The 26,524-nt window shown below is 39.1% G+C and overlaps 1 protein-coding gene across 1 annotated transcript in view; it reads left to right on the top strand.

The window, feature by feature from the left end:
• szt2 (SZT2 subunit of KICSTOR complex) overlaps window positions 1–22,728 on the top strand; it is a 246,689-nt gene extending 223,961 nt beyond the window's left edge. The window contains exons 69-75 of the mRNA XM_060830553.1: window positions 676–889; window positions 2,318–2,501; window positions 5,900–6,022; window positions 14,706–15,192; window positions 16,635–16,751; window positions 20,708–20,776; window positions 21,457–22,728. Coding sequence (XP_060686536.1) covers window positions 676–889; window positions 2,318–2,501; window positions 5,900–6,022; window positions 14,706–15,192; window positions 16,635–16,751; window positions 20,708–20,776; window positions 21,457–21,603 — 1,341 coding nt within the window. The 3' untranslated portion in view covers window positions 21,604–22,728. The remainder of the gene's footprint in view (window positions 1–675; window positions 890–2,317; window positions 2,502–5,899; window positions 6,023–14,705; window positions 15,193–16,634; window positions 16,752–20,707; window positions 20,777–21,456) is intronic.
• Window positions 22,729–26,524: the final 3,796 nt, after the last annotated feature.

The raw sequence follows: 26,524 nt of genomic DNA, 5'->3' as shown, positions 1-26,524 counted from the left end.
TCAAATAGATCAGCTTTCTTTTCAATTGTTCTCTCATTCACTAATTTGAATAATAATAATGTTCAAAATTTGACAAACACCTGAACCATAAGGAGATCAAAATGGGAGCAGCATTAAATATGTCATCAATAGAATAAAATGAACAATCATGACTGTAAAGACATCCTTTTATCTTCGATCATTATAGTCATTCTCTCTGGCTCTAATCATGAAACACGTATTGAACTACAATAATTATAGTGCAATGTGGTGTACTCTATTAAGAACTTAAAATGTAAACTGGACGATCTGGTGGCTTCTTGATTAAAATTCAGTGCTCAAATTCCTGAATTTGTTATCTCTACTTTTAATACCAGAATTATCTCATCTTTTCTCTCATTGGATATTGCCATGCATTGCGATGTTGATATTTAGTCCAAGATTCAATCTGTGATATTAGTAGAACAATAGGCTTGAGAATAGCACAAGGCTATTTTACAATGACCAAGACCATTTTACAATGATCCAGTTTTTTTAAAAATTAGAATTAAAAGGAGTGCATTGCAAAAGGAAAATAAATCAATTTGTTGCAACTTATTTAAATAAAAATTTCCTTTAAGGTAGGAGTAACAAGCCATAATCCCCACGAATAGGATGAATGTAATCCAAAGTTATGTGTTGTCTCTATCCTGGCAGCTGTCAATGTTGTTTACAGAGGAGTGTGACAAGGTTCGGGACCTGATGCATGTTCACTCCTTTAGTTATGATTTCCACCTTCGTATCATTCATCAATACTTGGTCGGCCGTCAGATGACTCTGAGGCAGGGCTACCATTTGACTAGCTTCCTCGAAGATTTTATCTGTCACCATCCAGATATTCCAAAATATGGAAGGAACCACATCTTTGAAGGTAAGAGAACTGTAATTTTTTTGAAAAAAACATTTGGAACAGCAAGATATGTTTAGCATCACTTAGTGGAAAAACTGAAGGAACCCAAATCACAATCTGAGCTTTGATTTTTAAGTTTATATCATGCTCCAAAGGTAACAGCATGTCCCAGTCACCTCAAAGGGATATTCTGAAGCAGACTTGCACTCCCAGCCACATTGGTAATATTTGGCAGATTTTTTAAAGGGGTAGGTTTGTTAAGGAACATCTTAAAGAAGGAAAGAGGGGGAGAAAAGTTTAGCAGGGAGTTCCAGAGCTCAGGTCTAGACAGAAGACATGTCCACCAATGGCAGGGCAACTAAAATCCAGGAAGATCAAGCCCAGAATTAGGTGAGATGTGCAGGTAAATCAGAAGGTTATAGAGCTGCGGGAGATTACAGATTTGGAAGGAATGAGGCCAAGGAGAGATTTCAAAACAGTGATTGCACAGTCAATATTTACTAAAGCAAATCTCTCAATACACTTGTTAGTTAAATCTGCAATATTTTTATACTTCACTGCAATGAAATGCCAATTGTACTTAAATGTTAAAGGCTGTGTTAAATGAACTACAGCTAACCTATGAGTGAAGAAAGTGACACAGTGCATAGATAGTCTTTACAGTGCTTATTAAAATTTCATTTGTAGGGTGAGGTTGAGAAAATAAGTTAATATTCTCTGTACCTACATTGTTTAGTTAACTGTAAATATCCTAATCAACAATAAATATAATTTATGATTTTTCAGCATCTTGGCATTTCCAACTGAAATACCACAATGTGATCGGGCGCTATTCCATGTGATCACCAGCTGAATTGCATGGATAGAGTAATGAGTTATCCTAGGTTACCTTTGTTATTGCATCTAGTTACATGTTACAGAAAAAAAATTATAGTTGCTGGCTTTTCTGCCAAAATTATACTGGAGAAGTTGAACCAAAGGAAAACATGTAGAATGAATTGTTCTTTAAATGAAAAGATATGGTGCAATGCCACATTATGGATCACTCCATTAGTGTTCCTGAGTTGAAACTGGAAAAGCAGTTCAAGAAGGCAGCTCACTACCACCATTAGAGATGGACAACAAATATTGACCCAGACAGGAGACTCACAATATGTAAATGAATAAATAAATAAGACTAGCAGAGTTGCTTTCACTGTTTATTTGTCAGTGACCTCAAGTAGAAAGTGCTGAGATTAGGACAGGGCAGCGAAGGCCTCAGCAATGACTTTGACTTTTCATTTAAATATAAGAGAGCACTCAATATCGAGTCTTATAACAAGATTCATGTGATTGATATTGATAAGTTTGAACAACATACTAGCTGTAAGGTACAACAATTATTTTTTAAGCATGCAAGTAAATGCCTTCTACCATGATGAGTTTCGGAAATTTGATCTTTTTCTCCAGGGACTATAGCTTTGTCCACAAACATGACAACTGCTCATCAACTGTACAACTATATCACTGACCATGCCAGTATATATGGAATGAAACCACTGCGTATGTCAAGAACAGCAATGGGTATGGAGGGAAGAAAGGGAACCCAGAACACAGAAATGCATGAGTATGCATTAGTGGCCCTTTGGAATCGGTGAGTGCAAAGTAATGTGTGTATGTGCCATAGTGTTGATATCTTCCCATCTTTCCATTTAGGCAATTTGATTGACAATGGAAATTTAACTGTACCATCAAGGAGCATTCACCCTTTCAGGAGAGGCAATGGTGTAGTGGTATTATTGTTGAACTTGTCATTGAGAGACCCAGATAGTCTGGGAATCTGAGTTAAAATCTCACCACTTGAATGTGAAAATCTGGAACTAAAAGTCTAATAATCACTGTGAAACCAATGTCAGTTGTTTTGCAAACTCTTCTGTTTCACTATTGTCCGTTGGGAAGGAAAACTGCCGTGCTTTTCTAGTCCAGCCTAATTGTGACTCCAGACCATCAGTAATATCATAGTGTTTTAAAACGTGGAAAGAAGTATTTTGGCCCATCATGTCCATACTGATCATCAAGAACCTATCTACTCTCGTCCCATTTTCCAGCCTACAGCCTTGTATACTGTGGCATTTCAAATGATCATTTAAAAGCGTATTAAATGTTGTGATGATTCCCATCTTTACCTTTCAGGCTATGAGTTCCAGATACCCACTAACCTCTGGATGAAAAAAATATTTCTTAAATCCCCTCTAAACTTCCTGTTATAAACCAGAGAGCAGAGATTTAAGGTAGTTGACCCCACTATGAGGAGAAAGGTTTATTTCTACCTACCCAATCTATATTTCTCATATGTGGTTGACTCTTCACCGCCTTCTGAAATGGCCTAGCAAGCCACTTAGTTCCATCGACCACAAGAATGTCTCAAAGAAGGAAAGAAACCAGACAGAACAGTTTGCATCACCTGCGCACTGTAAATAACAATGGCAAACACAGTTCTGTCAACCCTGCAAAGTTTTCCTTACTAACATCTGGGGCTAGTGCCAAAATTGAGAGAACTGTCTCTCAGATTAGTCAAACAATAGCCTGACATAATCGCATTCATGGAATCATGCCTTGCACAAGCATCACCATCCATGGCTATGTCCTGTCTCATTGGCAGGACAGGCTCAGCAGTGGTGGTGGCTCAGTGTTCTACTGTCAGGAGGGAGTCACTATAGAATTCTCAACAATGACATTGCATCCACTGAAGTCTAATTGCATCAGGTCAAATATGCTGCTGATTATTATAAACTACCCTTCACTCAGCTGATGAATGAATACTCATTTAGTTGAACAGCGTTTTGAGGAAGCACTGTGACAAGAGGACAGGATGTTCTCTGGTTGGAGGACTTCATTGTCCATCATCAAGAATGGCCCAGCAGCACCACCACTGACCAAACTGATCAGGTTCTAAAAGGTATGGCTGCTAGACTGGGTCTACCACAGGTGGTGAGGGAATTAAAAGAGAGACTATCACCGTGCTAAATGATACAGACTTATGAACAGGTCTATCAACTCAAGAGTGGGCATACATGGGGTGCTGTGGGCCATCAACAGCAGCTGTATTGTATTCCAACACAATCTCGAACTTCAGTATCTCCCACTATACCATTACTATCAAGCCAAGAGATCAGTCTTTAGTTCAATGAAGAAGGGAGGGAGGCATGCTGGGAGCAGCACTAGGCATCCTAAAACCGAAGTGTCAACCTTGTGAAGCTATAAAAACAGAACTATTTGCATGCCAAACAACATAAGCAGCCAGTGTAGACAGGGCAAAGTGAGTCCACAGCTGAAGTATCAGACCTAAGCTGTATAGTCCTGATACATCCAGTAGTAGACAATTTAACAACACAATGGTGGAGGTGGCTCCACAACACCCCATTCTTATGGTGGAATATATCACACCAGCCAATGTTAAAGTTGAGGCATTTGCACCAATCTTCAGCCAGAAGTGGATGATGTATCTTGGCCTCTGCCAGAGGGCCCCAGCATCACAGATACCAGTTTTCAGCAATTTAGGTCACAGTAGCCTGCCTCCCCCCCCTCCAACTACCAATGTTCAGTAGTGGTAGGATGTATTATTTAGACAGAGCATCATACCAGGGCTCCATAGACAGCACCTTACAAACCCACAATCACTTCCATCTAGCAGGACAAGGGCAACAGATACATGGGAACACTGTGACCTGTAATTTCTCTCCAGGCCACCCACCTCCAGACTTGGAAATGTATCATGGTTCCTTCAGTATCACTGAGTAATCCAGAAGCTAACTCTCTTGTGGCATTTTCGATCTACCTACAGCACATAGATTGCACTGGTTCAAGAAGGCAGCTCACCACCTCCTTCTTAAGGGGAGCTAGTGTTCACCCAGCTAGTAATGCTCACATCTTGTGAATGGATATGTAAAATGAAATTGCTTTACTGGCTACTGCAACAAAAAGGCATCTGGATGAGTATATGAATAGGAAGGGTTGAGAGGTTGATGTTCATGTATGCGGATTGTTAGCTGTCTTCCTGTTTGTCCTATATAGTGTTTTGTGCAGTCTTTGCAGGCAGACAGCTAACAATCTGCATACATGAACATCAACTAGCCACGAAACGACACGACCAGCTATCCCTAGTAGCCACACACGCAGACAACAAGCAACATGAATTCGACTGGGAAAACACTACTATCATAGGGCAAGCCAGACAGAGAACAGCCAGGGAATTCCTAGAGGCATGGCATTCATCCACAAACTCCATCAACAAACACATTGACCTGGACCCAATATACCAACTACTACAGCGGACAGCTGAAACTGACACCCGGAAGCGGCAAGGACAGACCACTATAAATACCAGAAGAAACATCAAAGAAGCGCTTCGCAGGAGGCTCCAGAGCACTGATGATGTCGCCTAGCCAGGGGACGAAACGTTTGCAACAAAAACTTCCAGCTCGGCGAACAGAACCACAACAACGAGCACCCGAGCTACAAATCTTCACACAAACCTTGAAAACATTGGAATAGCTAAGGTAGTCTACAGACATCAAAGGTATGGCTTCAGAAGGTGATGATCTGAAGTAGGGTGGAGATGGATAAAATTAGAATTCATCCTAATAACTATGACCTACATCCTAGAATCATCCTTGTTGCACTTCTCTGAATGCATTTAACATTATCAGTGTCCTTTTGATGGTTCCTAATCTCAAATTCCACAAACTATTCCCAGTGTACTTTCAGTAACCAGCTGGTCAAATTTAGAAGTACTGTGTTTTTTTTAAAACATGTATAGATTTTAAATCTAATCAGAGCATAGTATGAGCAGTGATCAATTCTGTTTGTTGTTTACTCATACTGCAACCCATATGCAAGAGCAAGTTTTCTATACTAAAAATATTGAACGGTCAACTTGTTTTTGGCGATTACAATCTTAAATGTCACGATTGGTTTAGAAAAGTGATGTGTTGCATTCATTTTTTGGTGTTTATGAAAAGCCTGACAGGATTGTTTTTTTTTGACATCCAGATCTGGATCATACAAAGATTCGGAAGGAATCAGACATCATGATGAGTTTGATGTATCCTTATTGGTGTGTCATAGTGCGGGTCCTTTTGAAGAGCTACCAGAAACCGAGCGCAACATGCTACGGTAGGTCTATGTCTTTGTATAGAGTCAGAGTCGTAGAGATATACAGCATGGAAACAGACCCTTCAGTCTAATTCATGCATGCTAATCAGATATTCTAAACTAATTTAGTTCCATTTGTGCCAGCACTTGGTCCATATCTCTCTCAACCCTTCCTATTCATATACCCATTCAAATGCCTTTTTAATGCTATAATTGTACCAGCCTCCACCACTACCTCTGGCATTTAATTCCATACATGCACCTTTCTCTGCATGAAAACTTGACCTTTAGGTCACTTTTAAATTTTTCCTCTCTCGCCCTTAACCTATGCCTACTTTGCCTCTTTGCATTATTTTGTTATCTGGAGTTTTAAATCTTAGAAGCATACAGTTTCCAATTCATCCCCTATTTATTTCTATTCCTAGATTCAAAGTTCTCTCCTTCTTCATTGTGAAGATTAGTAATCTGTACGTCTTTTAGTGTCACTGTAATGAGAATATTTACCAAACCAGTACAACATTGATGTGCCTGAGATGTCTGTTTAAAATCGCAAAGCTGGAATATTGTGGATCCTTGATAAATGTTGCTACTGGATTTGAAAGAGTGTCTATTATGTGAGAGGATTCAAAGCTTCTAGTTACTTTGTATCATACATTTGAATGCAAATCATTTCTGTCCAAGTTATGGTTTTGTGCCTTGAAGTTACCAGGGATACTCCTTGAGCAAGTATACTTTTGAATACTGAGTAACTATCATTCCGACTTAATGCCACATTCCCCTTTTCAGTCTAACAGACTGTAACAAATCTTACGCCTTGCCTATAAATATTTGTTAACCTTTCAGAAGTTGTGGAGTTCATTATATATTTTCAATTGAGGGGACCAAATAGTTCTTGAAACTATTGTAATGTGCTGCTGTCAAAACGCAAGGCAATAAAATATCCATGTTCTCTTCTGGATATTGTTATCTGATGGCTTTTGATTTATCCAATGCTCAGTTAAAATTACTGATTACCTTCAAATATGATTTGGGTAGCTAATGAAGAGTTTGTGTTTGTCTGTGTAAACAGTGTTTCCAATTATTTTAGCAATTTTCACTCTGTAAAGTGAGAATCAGTTAATAGATTATCTATTCAAAGTTTAACCTGGCTTTCCAACATAAGTCTTCCCCGATCTATTGTTTCTACATTAATGTAATTACCAAGTACAGATCTATTTGACATAAACCTCAAATACAAGAAGCACTAATTGTTAATTATTCTTGAGGTCGATTTGTCTATAAATTGTAATTTGAAGTCACTTCTGAAGGCTTTCTTCTTCTTCAGCTATGGAGCAATGGCTGAATCTGATCACTGTTATTATACTCTATTAACTACTTGTGCTACAATCAATATCAGAACTATAGCTGAGGGATGTTGGAAGTATTGATGCACAGTGAAAACTGATTTTTATTTTGCATACAAAACTACATCTATAGGTAGTATATTGGCATAGATGGTAGTATAGGTACTGGAGTATTATGTGCATTTCGGCAGCATGATTTGGCTATAACTTTGCTGAAGAATTAGGGAACGGTAATTTGGAGAATGTTTACCTCCGTTGGCAATAGCGCGATTTCAGCAGGGATTGGTTTGCGTCCAAATCTGCACGCCTGCACATGCGTGTGCTTGCTGATCTGCGCATGCTCCGGTATCCGTGTATGCGCAATGTCGGTGTCAGTCTTTATGCCGTTCTGCACATGCTCAAGATGAGCTCAGGTCTTCATGACGTTCTGCGCATGTGCCAAAGCCAGCTACCGATAGAGCAGCTTTCAGTGAGGCGTACTGTACAGACTGACTTTCTTACATTTTTAAAATTTATAATTAAATTTGCTTTTGTTCTCTGAATAAATATGATTTCAACCTTCATTCAGGCTGTGCTACTCTGTGTGTTAGACTTTTGGGTGATTTTTGAGCAATCCTGAGTGACATTTTTTTGCTGGTCTGCCCTTAACCCCACCTTTCCCATAGGCTCCATTATTTTTATGAAGTGATTTTCTATTAAGTGAGATTTCACTAGAACGCAACTACAGCGTTATAGGAGAACTACATGTACAGGTGTAGCTAATAAGATCTTAGCGTTTTGGGTAGGGTTAAGAAAATTTAAGGAAACATACTTAAGCCTGATTTTGGAGATGACGGTGTTGGACTGGGGTGTACAAAGTTAAAAATCACACAACACCAGGTTATAGTCCAACAGGTTTAATTGGAAGCACACTAGCTTTCGGAGCGACACTCCTTCATCAGGTGATTGTGACAATAATTTTATACTTAAGCCTGTTAGCAAGCTACAATCCAGAGTTTTATATTCTGCAATTACTAAGCTGTGCACCTTAAAAATTGCAAGGCTTTCACGTTTATTTTCATTTCACTTTTTAAAAAAAAGTTTAATATTTGCCAGAAGACTTAATTTCCACTTGACTGGAGATATTTTAATAGTACTTATAAGTACAATTAGTCTACATTTTACACCATGTACTATACCTTGTATTCATCTGTGTCAGAGACCCTTAGAGACTTGTGATTTTTGCCCATAAAATGTGTACCAGCATTCAAAATTGGATGCTGCAAAGAGAACAAAACTTGGAACTGAATGATCTGTATCTGAATGGACAGAGCATTCATAACAAAGTAAATCAATTGATAACATATGTTGAAGTGATAGTACATTGGCTGCAGAATGACCAGGATTGAGTTCTCAATACTCTGAGGTATGTGACATTCAAGAAGAATAGGAGGCTAGGCAAAAGGGTAGCTTTTATCATGAAAAATGGTATAAACATTAGATATGATCTTCATTGAGGAGAATGGGTTGAGGAATTTGTTTGGATAGAGATGAAGATAGTACGGAAAAGATTGTGAGTGTGATCCACAGCCCCCCACCCCACTCAGGAACAGGTTCACACAATATAGAAATTATACAAGAGGACAAATTAGGTGTTTGTAATAAAGGGACTGTAATAATCATGGATGATTTTAATCCACATGTAAACCAACAAAATCATACTGGTAGTAGTAGCTTGAACAAAAAATTCATAGAATGCTTTTGTGAGAATTTTTTACAGTAATGGTTATACTCGTCTTGGTATTGTACACCGTTACAGGATTAATTAATGACCTCAAAGTGAAGACTGTTAGTAGCAGCAATTATCATAACAATACGATTGAACTTTACATCCAATTTGAAGAGTGGATCTAAGACTGGTATTCTAAAGTAAATAAGGCCACTGTTGGAATATTGCATGCAGTTCTGGTCTCTTCCTATTGGAAAGATGTTGCGATACTTGAAAGGTTCAGAAAAGATTGACAAGGATATTGCCAGGGTTGGAGGATTTGAGCTATAGGGAGAGGCTAAACAGGCTAGGGCTGTTTTCCCTAGAGCATTGGAGGCTGAGGGGTGACTTTATAGAGGTTTACAAAAATTATGAGGGATATGGATAGGATAAATAGACAAAGTCTTTTCCCTAGGGTCGGGGAGTCCAGAACTAGAGGGCAGAGGTTCAGGGTGAGAGGGGAAAGATACGAAAGAGGCCTAAGGAGCAATTTTTTCACACAAAAGGTGGTACGTGTAGGGAATGAGCTGCCACAGGATGTGGTGGAGGCTGGTACAATTGCAACATTGAAGAGGCATTTGGATGGGTATATGAATAGGAAGGGTTTGGAGGGATATGGGTCGGGTGCTGGCAAGTGGGACTAGATTGCGTTGGGATAACTGGTCGGCATGGATGGGTTGGACTGGAAGGGTCTGTTTCCGTACTGTACATGTCTATGACTATGACTCTGTGTGGGCGTAAAACCAGAGCTAGTTACTGTGAATTGGGATATTAGGCTAGGACATGCATCAGGAGAGAAGCAATGGCAGATAAAGAATGCCCATATTGCCAGTGTAAAAAATCCAAGGGGAGGACCAACCAAGGTATTAGAATTGATCGAGTAAAAAGTGAGGTCTGCAGATGCTGGAGATCAGAGCTGAAAATTTGTTGCTGGTTAAAGTACAGCAGGTCAGGCAGCATCCAAGGAACAGGAAATTCGATGTTTCGGGCCAGAGCCCTTCATCAGGAATCAGTATTAGAATTGATCATCAAGGACGTTATAACTGAGCTCTTCATCTGCAAGTAATCTGATGAAGAGCTTTTGCCCGAAACATCGATTTTCCTGCTTCTCGGCTGCTGCCTGACCTGCTGTGCTTTTCCAGCACCATTCTGATCTAAAAACTGCAAGTAATCTGGACAAGTCAGCATGGTTTGCTGAAAGAGCAGTCATACGAGGTCAATTCCCGGAATGGCGGGACTATCTTACGCTGAAAGATTGGAGCAACTGGGCTTGTATACCCTTGAGTTTAGAAGGCTGAGAGGGGATCTGATTGAGACGTAAAAGATTATTAAAGGATTGGACACTCTGGAGGCAGGAAGCATGTTTCCGCTGATGGGTGAGTCCCGAACCAGAGGACACAGTTTAAAAATAAGGGGTAGGCCATTTAGAACAGAGATGAGGAGAAACTTCTTCACCCAGAGAGTGGTGGGTGTATGGAATGCTCTGCCCCAGAAGGCTGTGGAGGCCCAGTCTCTGGATACTTTCAAGAAAGAGTTGGATAGAGCTCTTAAGGATAGTGGAATCAAGGTTTATGGGGATAAGGCAGGAACAGGATACTGATTTGAGGATGATCAGCCATGATCATAATGAATGGTGGTGCTGGCTTGAAGGGCAGAATGGCCTACTCCTGCCTCTATTGTCTATACTTAACAAATTCATTGAAGTTCTATGAAGGAGTGACATGAGCTCTGGATAAATTGGAGCCTGAAGATGTACTATACATGTATTTCCAGAAGGCATTTGACAAGGTGCCACATAAAAGATTATTGGTTAAAATAGTAGTTCATGGGATAAGGGGTAACATTCTAGCATGGATAGAAGACAGATAATCAGACAGAAATAAAGAGCGGCTTCCACAGGGTTCTATGCTAGGGCCACAACATTTTATAAATTTGTGACTATGTAGGATGAGGTAAACAAAAGAATGATAGTTAAATTCGTACCTAATACTAAGGTAGGCAGGAAAGTGAGAAGGTATACGGAGTTTTCAGACAGATTGAATAATAGACATAGGTTGAGCAAGTGGAGAAAAATCTGGCAAATGAAGAATAATGTGAGAAAATATGAAGTTGGTCACTTTGCCTAAAGAATAGAAGTCAGTAGAATTTTCACGAAGAATAACTGTGGAATTCTACACGTCCTCGTACACGATCACAAGTTGGTCTGGAGGTAATGATTAAGAAAGTTACTTACAAGAGGAATTAAATTAGGAATCTTGGGTAGGGGATGGCCTTGTGGTGTTATCAAAGTTATCATTGAGATGTACAGCATGGAAACAGTCTGTTTGGTCCAACTCATCCATACTGATCAGATATCCTAAATTAATCTAGTCCCATTTGTAAGCATTTGGCCCTTATCCCTCTAAACCTTTCCTATTCATATACCTATCCAGATGCCTTTTAAATGTTGTCATTTTACCAACCTCCACCACTTCATCTGGCCGCTCATTCCATATACATGCCACCACCTTCGTGAAAAAGTTCCCCTCTCACCCTAAATCTATGCCATCTAGAATTAGATTCCTCTACCCTGGGGAAAATGAATCCAGAAACCTTGGTAAATATTCTGTCTTTGAACCCTGCCATGGCAAATAGAATTTGAATTGAATAATAATGTGGAAATTAGAGTATAATAATCATGAGATTATTGTTGATTGTTGGAAAAACCAATCTGGCTCGTTAATGACCTTTTAGGGAAGGAACTCTGTCATCCTTACCTGGTCTGGTTATGTGTGCCTCCAGACCCATAGCAATGGGGTTGACTGTTAGCTGCCTTTGGACAATTAGGGATGGCCAATAAATGCTGGTACAGCCAGTGATGGTCACATCCCATGAATAAAAAAAGAAAAAAACTTAAATTTTAGAGTATGGAAGTTAAGCTTCACTTGTCCAGGGCATTGGGTGAGACCATATCTCTCATTGTGTGCAGTTTTGATCTTAAGTTTTGGGTAGCAGTTTTGGTAAGGAATGCCCAGTGAAAGATGGTTCAGGGGAGGTTTATTAGATACCTAGAATGAGTGAGTTGTGCTGAAAGGAAAAATTGGTTAGCATGGGTGTGTTTCCCCTTGTGTTTAGAAGAGTGAGGAATGATTTGATTCAAGTTTGTAAAATCTTGAATGATCTTGACAAGGTGGTTGTGGAAAGAATGGTTTCTCATGTGAGTGAGCCCCTAATTAGTCTATTGCTTTAAAATGAGGGGTTGCTAGTAAGGCCGTTGTGAAAGGATTTTGGAACTCTGTTTCAGAATGTGGTGGAAGCATGGTTAGAGCGAAGGTGGATAGATTCTTGTTAGGCAAGGGAATCAGCGGTTACTGGAATAGAAGGGAATGTGGAATTTGAAACTCAGTCATGACTCTATTGATCAACTTGGTTAGAGACCAAAAAAACAGCAGATGCTGGAATCCAAAGTAAACAGGCGGGAAGTTGGAAGAATACAGCAAGCCAGGCAGCATCAGCAGGTGCAGAAGTTGACGTTTCGGGTGTAACCCTTCTTCAGGACTGGGGGTGGGTGTAGAGGGAGCTGCACATCTGAGGGAGGCAGAGAATGTCTTCAAAGTGGCATTCTTTGAAGAGACTTTGCAGTGGAACAAACTTGGTTAGAGACAAAAAAATCTTGTTAGAAATGTCAACTTCCGCACAACTGAAACATCCTGAAGAAGGGTTACACTCAAAACGTCGACTTAGAGTCATAGAGATGTACAGCATGGAAACAGACCCTTCAGTCCAACCCGTCCATGCCGACTAGATATCCCAACCCAATCTAGTCCCACCTGCCAGCACCCGGCCCATATCCCTCCAAACTCTTCCTATTCATATACCCATCCAAATGCCTCTTTAAATGTTGCAATTGTACCAGCCTTCACCACTTCCTCTGGCAATTCATTCCATACACATATCACCCTCTGCATGAAAACGTTGCCCCTTAGGTCTCTCTTATATCTTTTCCCCCCTCACCCTAAACCTATGCCCTCTAGTTCTGGACTCCCCCGCCCCAGGGAAAAGACTTTGTCTATTTATTCTAGCCATGCTCCTCATAATTTTGTAAACCTCTATATGGTCACCCCTCCGCCTCCAACGCTCCAGGGAAAACAGCCCCAGCCTATTCAGCCTCTCCCTGTAGTTCAAATCCTCCAGCCCTGGCAACATCCTTGTAAATCTTTTCTGAACCCTTTCAAGTTTCACAACATATTTCCTATAGGAAGGAGACCAGAATTGCATGCAACATTCCAACAGTGGCATAACCAATGTCCTGTACAGCCGCAACATGACCTCCCAACTCCTGTACTCAATACTCTGGGGAGAATCACCCTCACCTTAACCTCCTTCCACCTATCGCATTTCCAACACCTCTCCCCCAAGTCCCTCCTCCCTACCTTTTATATCAGCCTGCTTGGGCACACTTTCCTCATTCCTGAAGAAGGGTTCATGCCCGAAACTTCGATTCTCCTGCTCCTTGGATGCTGCCTGACTTACTCAATACTCTGACCAGTAAAGGAAAGCATACCAAATGCCTTCTTCACTATCCTATCTACCTGCAACTCCACTTTCAAGGAGCTATGAACCCGCACTCCAAGATCTCTTTGTTCAGCAGCACTCCCTAGGACCTTACCATTAAGTGTATAAGTCCTGCTAAGATTTGCTTTCCCAAAATGCAGCACCACGCATTTATCTGAATTAAACTCCATCTGCCACTTCTCAGTCCACTGGCACATCTGGTCCAGAAACCGTTGTAGTCTGAGGTAACCCTCTTCACTGTCCACTACACCTCCAATTTTGGTGTCATCTGCAAACTTACTAACTGTACCTCTTATGCTCTGCACCTCCTGTTGCTGCCTGGCTTGTTGTGTTCTTCCAACCTCCTGCCTATCTACTTTATTGATCAACAAGCAGGCTCCAAGGTCCATGTGGCCTACTTCTACCTCTTCTGCTCCTGATTAGTATGTTCATTTTTATGCTTGTCAAATGAACACGTTAACCCTTTTAAAATGGTAGGGAAAGGCATTTCATTACTAATTCACCTTTCAGTCTGCTTCTTGAAGTAGTTTTAATCTTCATCTGCACAATGTATCAAACCTGGTTGCAACATGGCTGTCAAAAATGCCAAAGCTCTATTGTTCATTTAAAAAAACTAAATACATCAGAGAAACACAGTGACCTGCAAGACTGCGCTTATAGGAAATGCTGGACCCTTGTTTTAAAAATCTCCCTCAATAATAAATTAATAATAGAATTTCAAATTGTAGTTTTTCTGCCTGTGAATTCTTATCCCTGTAGTAACAGTTAGCAGTCCATTAAATTTGTAGTTTTTGCAGCTTTGAGTGTCACTCAAGCCCATCTTTTACTATATTACAAATAACTACAGATGCAAAGTTCCATCTGTCATATCGTGAAATATGCCTATCCTTCTCCCCCTGCCTCTTGATCTCCAAAAGGGGAATGTATTAAGGTAAATCACTGAAAAAACACGAAGCTTTCATTTGCATTGAGAATGGATGTATTTTGTTTGAAGGTCCTGGACCAAACCATATCTGCCTGAAAAATTAGCTGATTTCATTTTTCAAAACTTTTTTTTAAGATTGCGTTTCTATGTGATCATGACAAGCTGCCGCGAGTTGTTCCCAAGACTAACTGCTGATATGAGACGCTTTAAGAAATTACCACACACTCGTAAGGACTCTTTTGATTTCACAAGAGATTCCTCATTGTCAGAAAAATATGAACCTGAACAGAGGGAGACTGACCCAGATGGCTGGGATGAGACTAGCGATTCCAGTGAGTTTTACTTGCACAGGAAACCATCGAAGATGGCTCCAGAACTATTCTATTCCTCTCCACTCTTCCCTTTATTGGCATCTGAGGTAGCAACAGCCCAAGAACAGATTACAATGATGGTTCAGCAAGCAAAGTCCCACTGTCGGCGTGATGTCCTCTGGCAACGCCTCTTTTTGGGAGAGCATCTCTCTTCAGATAAACACAAAATGAGCAAGCTGTCCTTTGCAGAGCTGGAAGAGTTACTTGGAGCTGTGCATAGTAAATCAATTTCTGAAATTGACCCTCAACTGGTGAGTGACAGACAATTCTGCATTATAGAAAAATTAAATGTTTATTTTCAGTGACAGCTGTATTGTGATAAAAACTTAATTCTATGAAAATTTATTGACTAGAGACTTAAGTACTTTCTCCAGATATCCTGACTTATTTATTGATACAGCAAGTTTTCTTTTAACTGGCACTCTCAATAAGTTGGCAAAAATTATGTACTTGAACAGATGTTTACTGTCAGTTGGTTCTGATATAATGCAATAGTTTGGTTCTCGTGTGATCTCGCACTACAAGAAAATTGTGCAGTAGCTGCACCATTTAAATTAATGGGGCTGGAATTATTTTATGGCCAATACAGGTAAGGAAAGTTCTAAATTCTTCAATCGTGTTATAGCCAACTCGCTTTGAAGAAACACACGTTACAACAGAACTGACTGTATTATCATGACCTCCATGATGCCCAAGTAGTCTGTTGAGGGTGGGAGTGAGAAGGCTCTCTGTCAAAAAGTTTTATTTACAGCAACTTTTCATTATTATTTAAGTGACTGATTTTACAAATAAAGTATAACAGTGATGTGTATATCCCTGCATTACATTTCTATTATTTAGTATATATGTTTGTATTGATTGTGTGAACCTCTGGATTAACTGGAATATTTGATCAACCAGTACATTCCTGGTCCCATAGGTGCCAGTTAATAAGTTTTCTGTTCGCAGTTCATTCCGCTATAACACACGGTTCATTAATGTGAAATTTGCTGTAACGCAATTGACGAATTGGGGACACCATTTCAAAAGTGCAAATTTTTGAAGCATGTATTGGTTATAATGCAATTCCTGCCCCGTTAGTTTAAATGGTGCTGCTATTATGCGATTTTCTTATAACACGGGATTGCATGAAAATGGAGCTACCGCATTAGAGCAGAACTGATTGCATATATTTGGTGGAACTCTATCGAATCAAATCTTAGCATTTCCAAAACTGAAGTCAATGCACTTGTACAATGGACATCTGTTTCATAGGAAAAACAATAGGAATCCAGGACTTGCCTCTCTATCACTGGGGATACAGCTGAGTAAACAAAGGCAGATGGTGATTGTGTATTTCATAACCTCTCCACTGTATCCCTGACTAACATGAGTAGTGAAATTCCTGCTATTATTGAGAATGAAACTGCAGTATACAAAATAAAACTTTGGTTGTTCAGCTTAAACAATGTACTTTAATTCCAGAAATAGCACCGGTTCCAACTGCAGACAGGCATCTGTGTAAATGTATTACATAGATTCAATCCTGATCATTTCACTGATTTCATTGATATGACAATTACACTTGTTTCTAATTGGACCTTTTGTAGATTTGTTTCTCATGACTTCATTCACCTTTGCCTAATGTTGTGACTGTTCTTATTATCCTGATACCTCTTGTCATTTGTCATTATTGTGCTTTCTCTTGCTCCAGGATTGCTTTCTATCAATGAGTACCAGCTGGTATCAGAGTCTGATCAAGGTTTTACTCAACCGATTCTCTCAGAGTTGTCGACTGTTTGTAGATTCAGATAGAGGAACTCAGTACTTGGTAAGTTAATAGCATATGTCTTAACAAATATATATCGACAGCCTGTTTTAGATTAAGGATGGTACCATTTCCAGACATGTCAACAGTCTCGTTATTAAAACCTGAAGATCTCCTATGGAATATCAATCTAATTTTCTTCTTTCTAGCATTTATCATTGGGAAAACTGAGACATAAACTGCAGTTTTATTGGAGAGCTGATGTTGATATTTTTCAGGTTGAAAGCTGCATTTTTGAGTGTACCTTTGAGGGCAGTCAGAGTCATTGGCCGTCATGATAAATATATATCTACCAATATCTAGAACTAAAGATGTTTCAAGAAGGTTGTAATTAGGAGATGGCTTCAAATAGTGCATGGGGAAGAGGGCCTGGTTAAGTATTGTAAAAATGTAGTTTTGGTGTGTGGAATAAGGAGGAATGAAATAATCAGCTCCACATATCTAAATCAATAGATGGGTACTGGGTGTGGGAGTGGGTGGAGCTAATTCTGATCTGTTTGTTAGGTTTAGCTTGTGGTAGGTGGAGTGTGGATTTGGGAATTTCTCTTATGGCAGCATTGGTGGGAACAAAAACAGAAAGTGCTCAAGAAACTCAGCAGGTCTGGCTGTATTTGTAAAGAGATCATAAGAAATAGGAATTGGAGTAGACCATTCGGCCCTACCAGCTTACTCCATCATTCGATGGGTTCATGGCTGATCCATCATTCACAGTCATAGAGATGTAAGGCACAGAAATAGCCTCTTCAGTCCAACGCATCCATACTCGACCAGCTATCCTAAGCTAATCTAGTCCCATTTGGCAGCATTTGGCCCATATCCCTCTAAACCCTTCCTATTCATATACCCATCCATATGTCTTTTAAATGTTGTAATTGTACCAGCCTCCACCACAACCTCTGGCAGCTTGTTCCATATACACGCATCCATTCCTTGTGTCCGCTGTCGTGTATTTGTCCTGTAATCCTTCAATCCCTGACTGATCAAGAATCTATCTAACTCAGCCTTAAATATATACAAGGACTCTGTCTCCACAGTTGTCTGTGTCAAGAAATTCCAAAGACTGATAACCCCCGAGAAAAGAAATTCCTTCTCATCTCAGCCTTAAATTGGTGCCCCTTTATTCTGAGACTATGCTGTCTAGCCCCTCGCATGAGGGGAAACATTCTCTCAGCATTTACCCTGTCAAACCTTTAAGAATCCTATATATTTCAATGTGATCAGCTTTCATTCTTCTCTACTTCAAAACTCTACTATATGAGTAGAGTAGCGATCTGTTTAGCCATTGCTCATTAGACAATCCCTCAATGCCAAGGGTCATCCAAGTGAGCTTTCTCTGAACTGCCTCCAATTAAGTGTTATCTTTCCGTAGATAAGGGGACCAAAACTGCTCTCACTGCTGCAGTTGTGGTCTCACCAGCACCTTGTACATTTGCTGTAAGACTTCCCTACTCATACTCCAATCCATTGAAATAAGGACCAACATTCCATTAGCTTTTCTGATTACTTGCTGCTCCTGTGTGCTAGCTGTTCGTGTTTCGTGCACAGGTTCCCCCTCCCCCCAACCAAGTCCCTTATTGCAGCAATGGAAAGAAGGAATCAGAGTACAGTGACCCTTCATCAGACCCTTTGTTTCAGGTTTCCAGAATCTATAGTTTTTTTAATGTTATACTATTGTAGGGAAGTTGGGAAATGACAGATGTATTTTGCCACATAGATTATTTACAAAGTTTATCCAATTGTTTTGATATGGAATCATGAAATGTGAGCCAATATACTGTGGAAGATCAGACAAAAGGGAGTAACAGTCTTATTCCAATTATACGCTATGCAATCATACTGTCATACAGCAGTGAAACAGACCCTTCGGTCCATGTAGCCCATGCTGATCATGTGCCTAAACTAAATTAGTCCCACTTGCCTGCATTTGGACCATCCAAATCTTTCCTATTCATGTACTTATCCAAGTGTCTTTTAAATGTTGTAAATGTACCTGCATCTACCTCTGGCGGTTTTTTGCACTACTCTGTATGTAAAAAAAAAAGTTGCCTCTCCAGTTCTTTTTAAAACATTCTCCTTACCTTAAAGATATGTCCCCTAGTTTTGAACTCCCTTACCCTAGGGAAAATACCCTTTACATTCACCTTACCTATGCCCCTCATGTTTATAAACCTCTATAAGGTCACCCCTCAATCTCCTGTGCTCAGAAATCCCAGCTGATCCAGCCTACTTTTACAACTCAAACTCTCAAACATATAGAGGGAATTTCATGAGTCAAGGAGGAAGCACTATTTATCTCATTCCAATACTGAGGTACCACAAAGAATTGAAGGAGTGAATCAATTCTAATCTGAACAGATAAATGTACATTTCTAGAAGGAACATTTCAACACTGATCATGTTTCGGTCATATAACCAGTAACAAAGTGCTCAAAGTTCAGTGTAGAGGAGCAGTAGCTACCAAAATATGGTTAAACTATTGGTATTGTGTCACCTTCCAAAATTCAGCAACTTGTCTTCTTCCACTTAAGATAACAGATTCCGATGAAATCAAGGAAAATGCTATATCTTCATTAATGCAACGGGAAACGTTTTGGAAACACTGTGGAATTTCCATCCTCCATTGTAAAATAAAACCAAAACTGGGCCTTTGTATCTTTCACACCCCATCTTGGAATAATTCAAAACTAGTTCCCAGCTGTGTTGGTTGTCCTGTATTTTCCTGGTCTCTGTATCAGCCACTTCCAATGATAAAGCATTCTACATGCTTGCAGCTCTCCTCATAGTGAAAATTCTGAATACTTGACACTCTCCATAAGTTATTCCCTTATAGACAGAAATAATTTTACCCAATGCATTGTATCAGCAATCTCCATATTTTAAAAAGCCTTCTGTGCTGTAATGGGAATATTATTCAGGAGTTATATAGACTCTTATTGATAATTTCCCATTCCCGATAAATCCACACTAAATGTTTTTTTGACTTTACTGTCTTTTTTTCGTATAATAGGTTCCCAAAATTGCATATGGTACTCCCAAAACTAAAACTAATCAATGTTTCTGCAATTCGTTGAACTCAAAATATATTTGCTTTTTTTAATGACTTTTCTGGATAATACAATTTTTATATGGATAGATATTTATTTAAATCTTTCAGTCTCTCTTCGCCTGCACTCATTCAGCAAATAAGTTTATATAAGCACTAATTTTATACTCTCATTTCTATTTCCTTTGAAAATTATTATTACCTCACATGTGTCTACTAAATCTGTCACCTGTCTATATCTCTGTCTTCCTTTAGTATTTTACGGTCTTCCTCGCTGTTTGTCAGGTGCCCTCAATTTTGAGTCATCAGCAAACTTCAAAATTGTGTTCTTAAACTCATTCACAGGTATCTATGTATACCGAGTGCTATCTTCAGTGGTACAGTCCTTCCAAATATACATAAGTCCAAATAATGCCCTTTAACATGACTTTTCCTGTCCATCAGCAAGCTTTCTATTTGTATTACTAAATGTTCTCTTATCATATACCACCAGAAAGAGGTCGCATCTTGATTCAGGGGAGAAAAAAAACTTTTTCAAAATACTGAATCTGATGGCTGAACATGTCGTGGTTCTCAATGCATAGTATTTCATCTAAACCTTTCAGCACTTAAGTCTCCAGGTATTATAACTTTGTGCAACATGCTGATTAACGTAGCCTCCATCACTGTATTAATTTGACAGTGCTTAAGTCAAAGCATTTAATAGGTCTAATCATTTCTTCTCCTTTTGATAGAGAATACATGGGTACAAATACATATACATGTTTGTAATTTACATACATTTGAAGCATTGAGATATGTTTTGCGGTAGTCATATTTGTTCTTGTGTATCATTGTATGTCTATCATATAAATTATATGAGGTGTGATGGTCATCTTCAGCTTGTTTGTAATACAGTGATGTAATTCCTTCACAGGCAGTGCTGAACCAGAAGTTTATCGATTGTTTTGTTCTCATCTTCCTTGATTCACAGTCTGCAAAGACGGTAAGTTCTCAAAAGAGCCTTTGACATATGTAATCGCAAAGGGTCTGAGAAACCCATGTACGCAATAGACAAGGCATAATAGTGCTTGTACAGAACTGAGAATCTCACAACAGGGAGCTCCCCAGAACAGCTGTATAACTAAAGGCTTAAGAGCATTTTCCTTGACACAATGAGGAAGGTGAGTGACAGCACTGTGTAAAGAGAATAAGAAGTGAATGTATGGCACTGCAACAGTTGCAAAATGTTAGTGTTAGAATGAACTGAGCGATTTTCTGTTGACGTTCAACTTTGATCTGGTAATCACTGAGCTTTGATTTTAATGATGCCAGGAAAGAGCAGACATTTCATTAGGGAGGTTACAGGTGAAACAGTCAATATTACCCTGGATTGTTCTTGCATTTCCTTTGGTGACTTTATCAGTTGATATAAGGAGGGATGGATCAGTCGTCTAATGGATGCTTATTGTAGCTGGCTAAATCAGACAATGAGTTGTCCAGAAGCCACATTTATCCTGATGGAGGCTCAGAGCAATGGAATTTTCTGAGAAGCTTTTGCCTTTTGCATCATTGTACGTTTACATAGATCAACGGAACTAGCAATTTAGACTATTTCTATATGACGAGGCTATGGACTTCCATCAACCCATTACAAGATTAGAAGCCCTTTCTTTTCTTTTTCAGAATCTGAAAGTTGTATTCCGAGAGCCACTTCCTGCACAGCCACAGAACAGTGACAGCCCACTACCTCAGCTCGTATCTATGTACTACCACCTGGAGTCTGTCATCAACACAGCATGCTTTAACCTGTGGACTGGCATGCTACAGTAGCAGACATCAAGCCTACTTGCTTTTGGACTAATTTGCTTTATTACATTGACTTTCGTATTCACAAAGTTATTGTTCAATTGCTCAAGGCAAGAAAATGTGTTGTAGTGTAATCCCACACAGAAGTATTGATTTCAATATGATTCAAACTTCTTATTCCTGTATGTTCACATACTTTGAATACAGAAGCTGTTGGGACATCCATTGCTGCCTTCCAAAAGTTAGACAGTCCAACATTGTTGGATGTTTGCACTTCTTAATTTATTTTCTTCTACTGAATTTAAAGCTTAATATACTAATATGGCATTATATTTTCTTTGTTTTTCCTTTAAACCTCTTTCTTCTTTTCCTTCCTTCATCTGATCGTTTCATCCCTGTATGAAACAACTCAACTCAGGAAGGTGGAAGGGCTTTGCGTAGTTTCAACTAAAATGTTGTTTATCTTGTTGCAAAACAGCACTGTGGCTGTTCGATAAGCTCCATGATAGGATAGCCTTTCCCTTTTTGCCACTTCCTCCTGGTCCCAATCAAATTGATGAACTGACAAAACTCATCTTAGTGTTGTGGATAGATTGAGCAATGAGACCCAGTGGGGATGAGAATTTGAGACAGTCCAGCTGTACATGTTTTTGAATCTGAACCATTTACTTTCATTAGGTCCTTGTATTGTCACAATTTTACGTGCACTGAAAAACAATCAAATATAATTTACTGTGAGATTCACAGGTACCATCTTTCTAAGTTGCAGGTTTGTTTTCATTTTAAAAGATATAAAACAAAATCCTAATTCCTGCATTTCATTCACATTGTTCCTGCATCAGTGAAATTGTTTCCATTCGTAGCCTGTTCGAGGTGTTGCTTTAAGCATGGCTTCTTCACCACTCCTACAGTGGAATAAAGGTGACGCTGCACTTGGGAATGAATGCTCGAAGTGCATAAGAAGTACCTTTGGTTTTAAAGCACATTCCTTTATAGAATCTTTGACCGTCAACTATAGACTTAGTTGCAGCTGCACAATGTCCCCTTGTTTGGGGAGAATTAATTATAAATAAATATATTTGATGTATATTTTGTATATAGTGAAAATGGCTGAATTATCATTGTAAAATAATAAAGTTCTATTAATCATTTCTGTGTGAACAAAATATTTCTCTAATTTTTTTTGGTCTGTGGACTAGTAAGCTTTATTTCCTTTTCAGTATTATAATTTGTTTTGCTAATCCATTAATATTTTTACTTTCCTCATCTTCATGGGTTGAAGCTTTTGGATAAGTCTGAGAAGCAGACAGAATTCAGAATATAATTGTGAGAAATCCAGGGAATTCTGCGTCCTAAAAAAGAATTTTACTTAGGTCATTAAGTCACCGTATTATAATCATAAATCTAATTCTAAAGACAATGAATCACAGAATGTAGTTGATAAATACATAACTCATAGAATCTGCTGCAGTCGAATTTGATTGATTCAGTCATTGAATAGCATTAGGCCCTAGTGATATTCGTAAATGTTGGTGGTTAATCTGGGAAAATTGTTTATAACATTAAATGTCTCATCCTACCAAAGGTCAGCTCAAGCTGCAAAATTGGACACAAAATCTGTCTTTTTCTGCTGCTGTTCAATTCCCTTTTCTCTCATTCTCGTAATTGGAACATTACTTGTGGTGCTGAAATGAAACAGAATGAATCATTAATATAAAATCTTAACAGAACATCACAACCTGCAAACTAATTCAGGGAGTTAAAAGAACCATAATGTGATTTTGAATATCTTCTGTAATTCTCCATTTGGTGGGGCATTACTGCAGGAGACAGATGAAGTCTTTAACAGCTTTAAGTTGCACCTCTTTGGAGCTGGTTCAAGAGCAAGTTTGCAAAGGAATGGTGCTAGTTTATCTATACTTGGTATTTCTTTCAAGATGAAAAGATATCCTTGTAAAATATCTTGCAGGTTTTTTTTAACCTCTGTATGTAACTTATGCTTGATTAGTGTTTTCATTTTGTTGAGTTGTTTGTCTGGAGAGGTTAAGAAGTATTTATGCAAAAATGCAGGAAATGAGTTTCAGAACAGAAGAAGCTTTACATACATGTAAAGCCTATTCACTTTGATGCAGAACTTTCCTCAATTAATGTAGACAGTCCCATATATCTAACGAGCAGTTTCTTTTGCACCCAAGGAATGGCTTTTAATAACTCAAGTTCCAAAGATTTCTGCACAGGCATGCTTTGTTACTAGTCAATAATGTGAAGATTGATGGCTATTATGCATTTCTCTGTAAAAATGAAGTCAATATTCCAGTCATCTGGCTGGAACTTAAAGGAGGGCTTATGCTCGAAACGTCGATTCTCCTGTTCCTTTGATGCTGCCTGACCTGCTGCGCTTTTCCAGCAACACATTTTTAAGCTCTGATCTCCAGCATCTGTAGTCCTCACTTTCTCCTGGAACTTAAAGCCACTCAGTTACATGAGCAATGTGATTGTGTTATCAAATGATGCCAAATTGCAAACCTGTGCCACTGAATTAGGCAGTTTCTGAAATATATATCAAACTCAATAGCTGATCCAACCATGTCATACAATTTTTTTTGTATATTTGATTAGATTACTTACAGTGTGGAAACAAGCCATTCGGCCCAACAAGTCCACACCGACCCGCCGAAGCGCAACTCACCCAGACCCATTCCCCTACATTTACCCCTTCACCTAACACTACAGGCAATTTAGCATGGCCAATTCACCTAACCTGCACATTTTTGGACTGTGGGAGGAAACTGGAGCACCCGGAGGAAACCCACGCAGACACGGGGAGAATGTGCAAACTCCACACAGTCAGTCGCCTAAAAAAAAGCCTCCAGGTTAGCCTTAACAGATAGAATAGTCAAAATTCAAAGGATGCATAAAGAACATTTATTCCCCTATTCCTGATGAAGGGCTTATGCTCGAAACGTCGAATTCTCTATTCCTGAGATGCTGCCTGGCCTGTTGTGCTTTGACCAGCAACACATTTGCAGCTAAAGAACATTTACGACATTAACAATCCCATACGTAGGTACCACTAAGTAGTAAAAAGAAAGGAAACTTCCAGTAAATAGCTGAATGGATCGTGTAACCGCATTTAAAGGTGTAATCTTGCACACAAACTAAAAGCAATATTGATTAGATAATATTTTGTAATTCTAAATTACAGAAAAAATACCGTATTTAACATTTGGAAAAAACTGAAAAATTTGCAACTAGTTATACATTACTCTATCCCTTAAGACAATTTATTCTCTATGAAGCAATCTGTCCTCACTCCCTTTTCACCTTCCAATCTCTGAACTGATTGCCACAGTATGTGCTACATTAGAGGTCTCTCTATTTAGTCAAAGCTAGGAATATCTTCCAACTTCATTTGCACCTTTGTGATCTTGGTCTGTTTAATCTGATTGTGCTTAAAGAACAGAAACTTGCTACCTCTATCTCTCTGTTGACTCTCAGATGTCTGCAGATAGGGTCAGTCTATGAAGACTACTGATACTTGGGAAAATCTGTAACCTGATCCAACAATGGATTCCCATGGACTTTTGCTCTCTGAAAACCCAAATTCATGGTAATGTAAACCCACATTGGCCTTATATTCAGCTAGAACTGCTAATTAGTTATCCCCTTAAAGCCGCCCAACTCCATTCTATCATACCTGGGAGCACCTCTAATCTTTCACAAGCAAACTACAACAGCATGTTGACAGCAGAATTTAGAACAGGTCATGTGATCTCCTTCATTCGTCAATTTTATCCTAAATGAAAGACATTGTGCCAAAACACCACAATGTTATAAACATTGTAACAACTGTTTGCGAAGCTAACTACAACATTAATTATTTTCATGAGAACAAGAACGAGCAGTGACACTATATCATGTATCTGTGAAATCAATTCTATTGTGTTAAAATGTTTTTTCTACTAATTATCAGTTTTCTTGTTTCTGTCCTTCACTGAAGCTATCTGTGCTGTTCTCTTCATTCTGAGCATCTTGACATAGCTGGCTCATTGACCAAAGAACAAATTTGAGGCTGCCTTTGGTGATACAATAATGATTCTCCAGCACAAATAGTTCAGCCTTCTGAGAAGGATAGGTAGGTTCTTGTGAAAGTTAAGGACGGAAAGATTCGAAAACCTTTGATGACGAGGAATGAAACGGAAAGTATACGCAAGGTTTCGGAAACTTAAGACCAACAGAGCCCTCAAAGAATATAAAGAAAATAGGAAAAAACTTAAGATTTGGGAGCCCTTAAAGGGGCCTTGAAATGACATTGGCAAACAGAATTAGGGAAAATCCGAAAGTTTTTTATGCATATATAATGAGCAAGAGGAAAAGGTGGGTCCGCCCAAGGACAAAGGAGGAAATTTGTGTGGAGTTGGAGGATGTGGGTGAGGTCCTCAGTGAATACTTTGTATTGGAATTCACAAAAGAGAAGGACGTGCTAGATAGTGAGTCTAGAGAGGGGTATGTTGATATTCTTGGAGGTGGTGTGTGTTTTGAAAAGCATTAGACAACTCCCTAGGACCTAATGGGATCTATCCAAAAATGCTAAGGGAGACAAGTGAGGACATGGGTGCAGCTTGTACAAAATCTTTGTATCCTCTTTAGACACAGGAGAAGTCTCAGAGGACTGGAAAATAGCCAGTATTGTTCCTTTGTTTAAGGAGAGTCACATTTAGAGTATTGCATGCAGGTCTGGTTGCCACATAACCAGAAGGATATGGAGGCTTTGGGGAGGGATCAGTAAAGTTTCCTAGGATGTTGCCTGGTTGGAAGGGTATGAGCTATGGGACAAATTCAGTTCGTTTTCACTTGAATATTGGAGGCTAAAGGATGACTTAATAGATGACAAAACTATGAGAGGCATAGATAGAAGTGACAGTCTGAAGCTTTCTCCCAGGGT

This window comes from Hemiscyllium ocellatum, chromosome 9 (assembly GCF_020745735.1).
Source record: "Hemiscyllium ocellatum isolate sHemOce1 chromosome 9, sHemOce1.pat.X.cur, whole genome shotgun sequence".
NCBI lineage: Eukaryota > Metazoa > Chordata > Chondrichthyes > Orectolobiformes > Hemiscylliidae > Hemiscyllium > Hemiscyllium ocellatum.
This window is presented reverse-complemented; position numbering and strand designations above follow the sequence as displayed.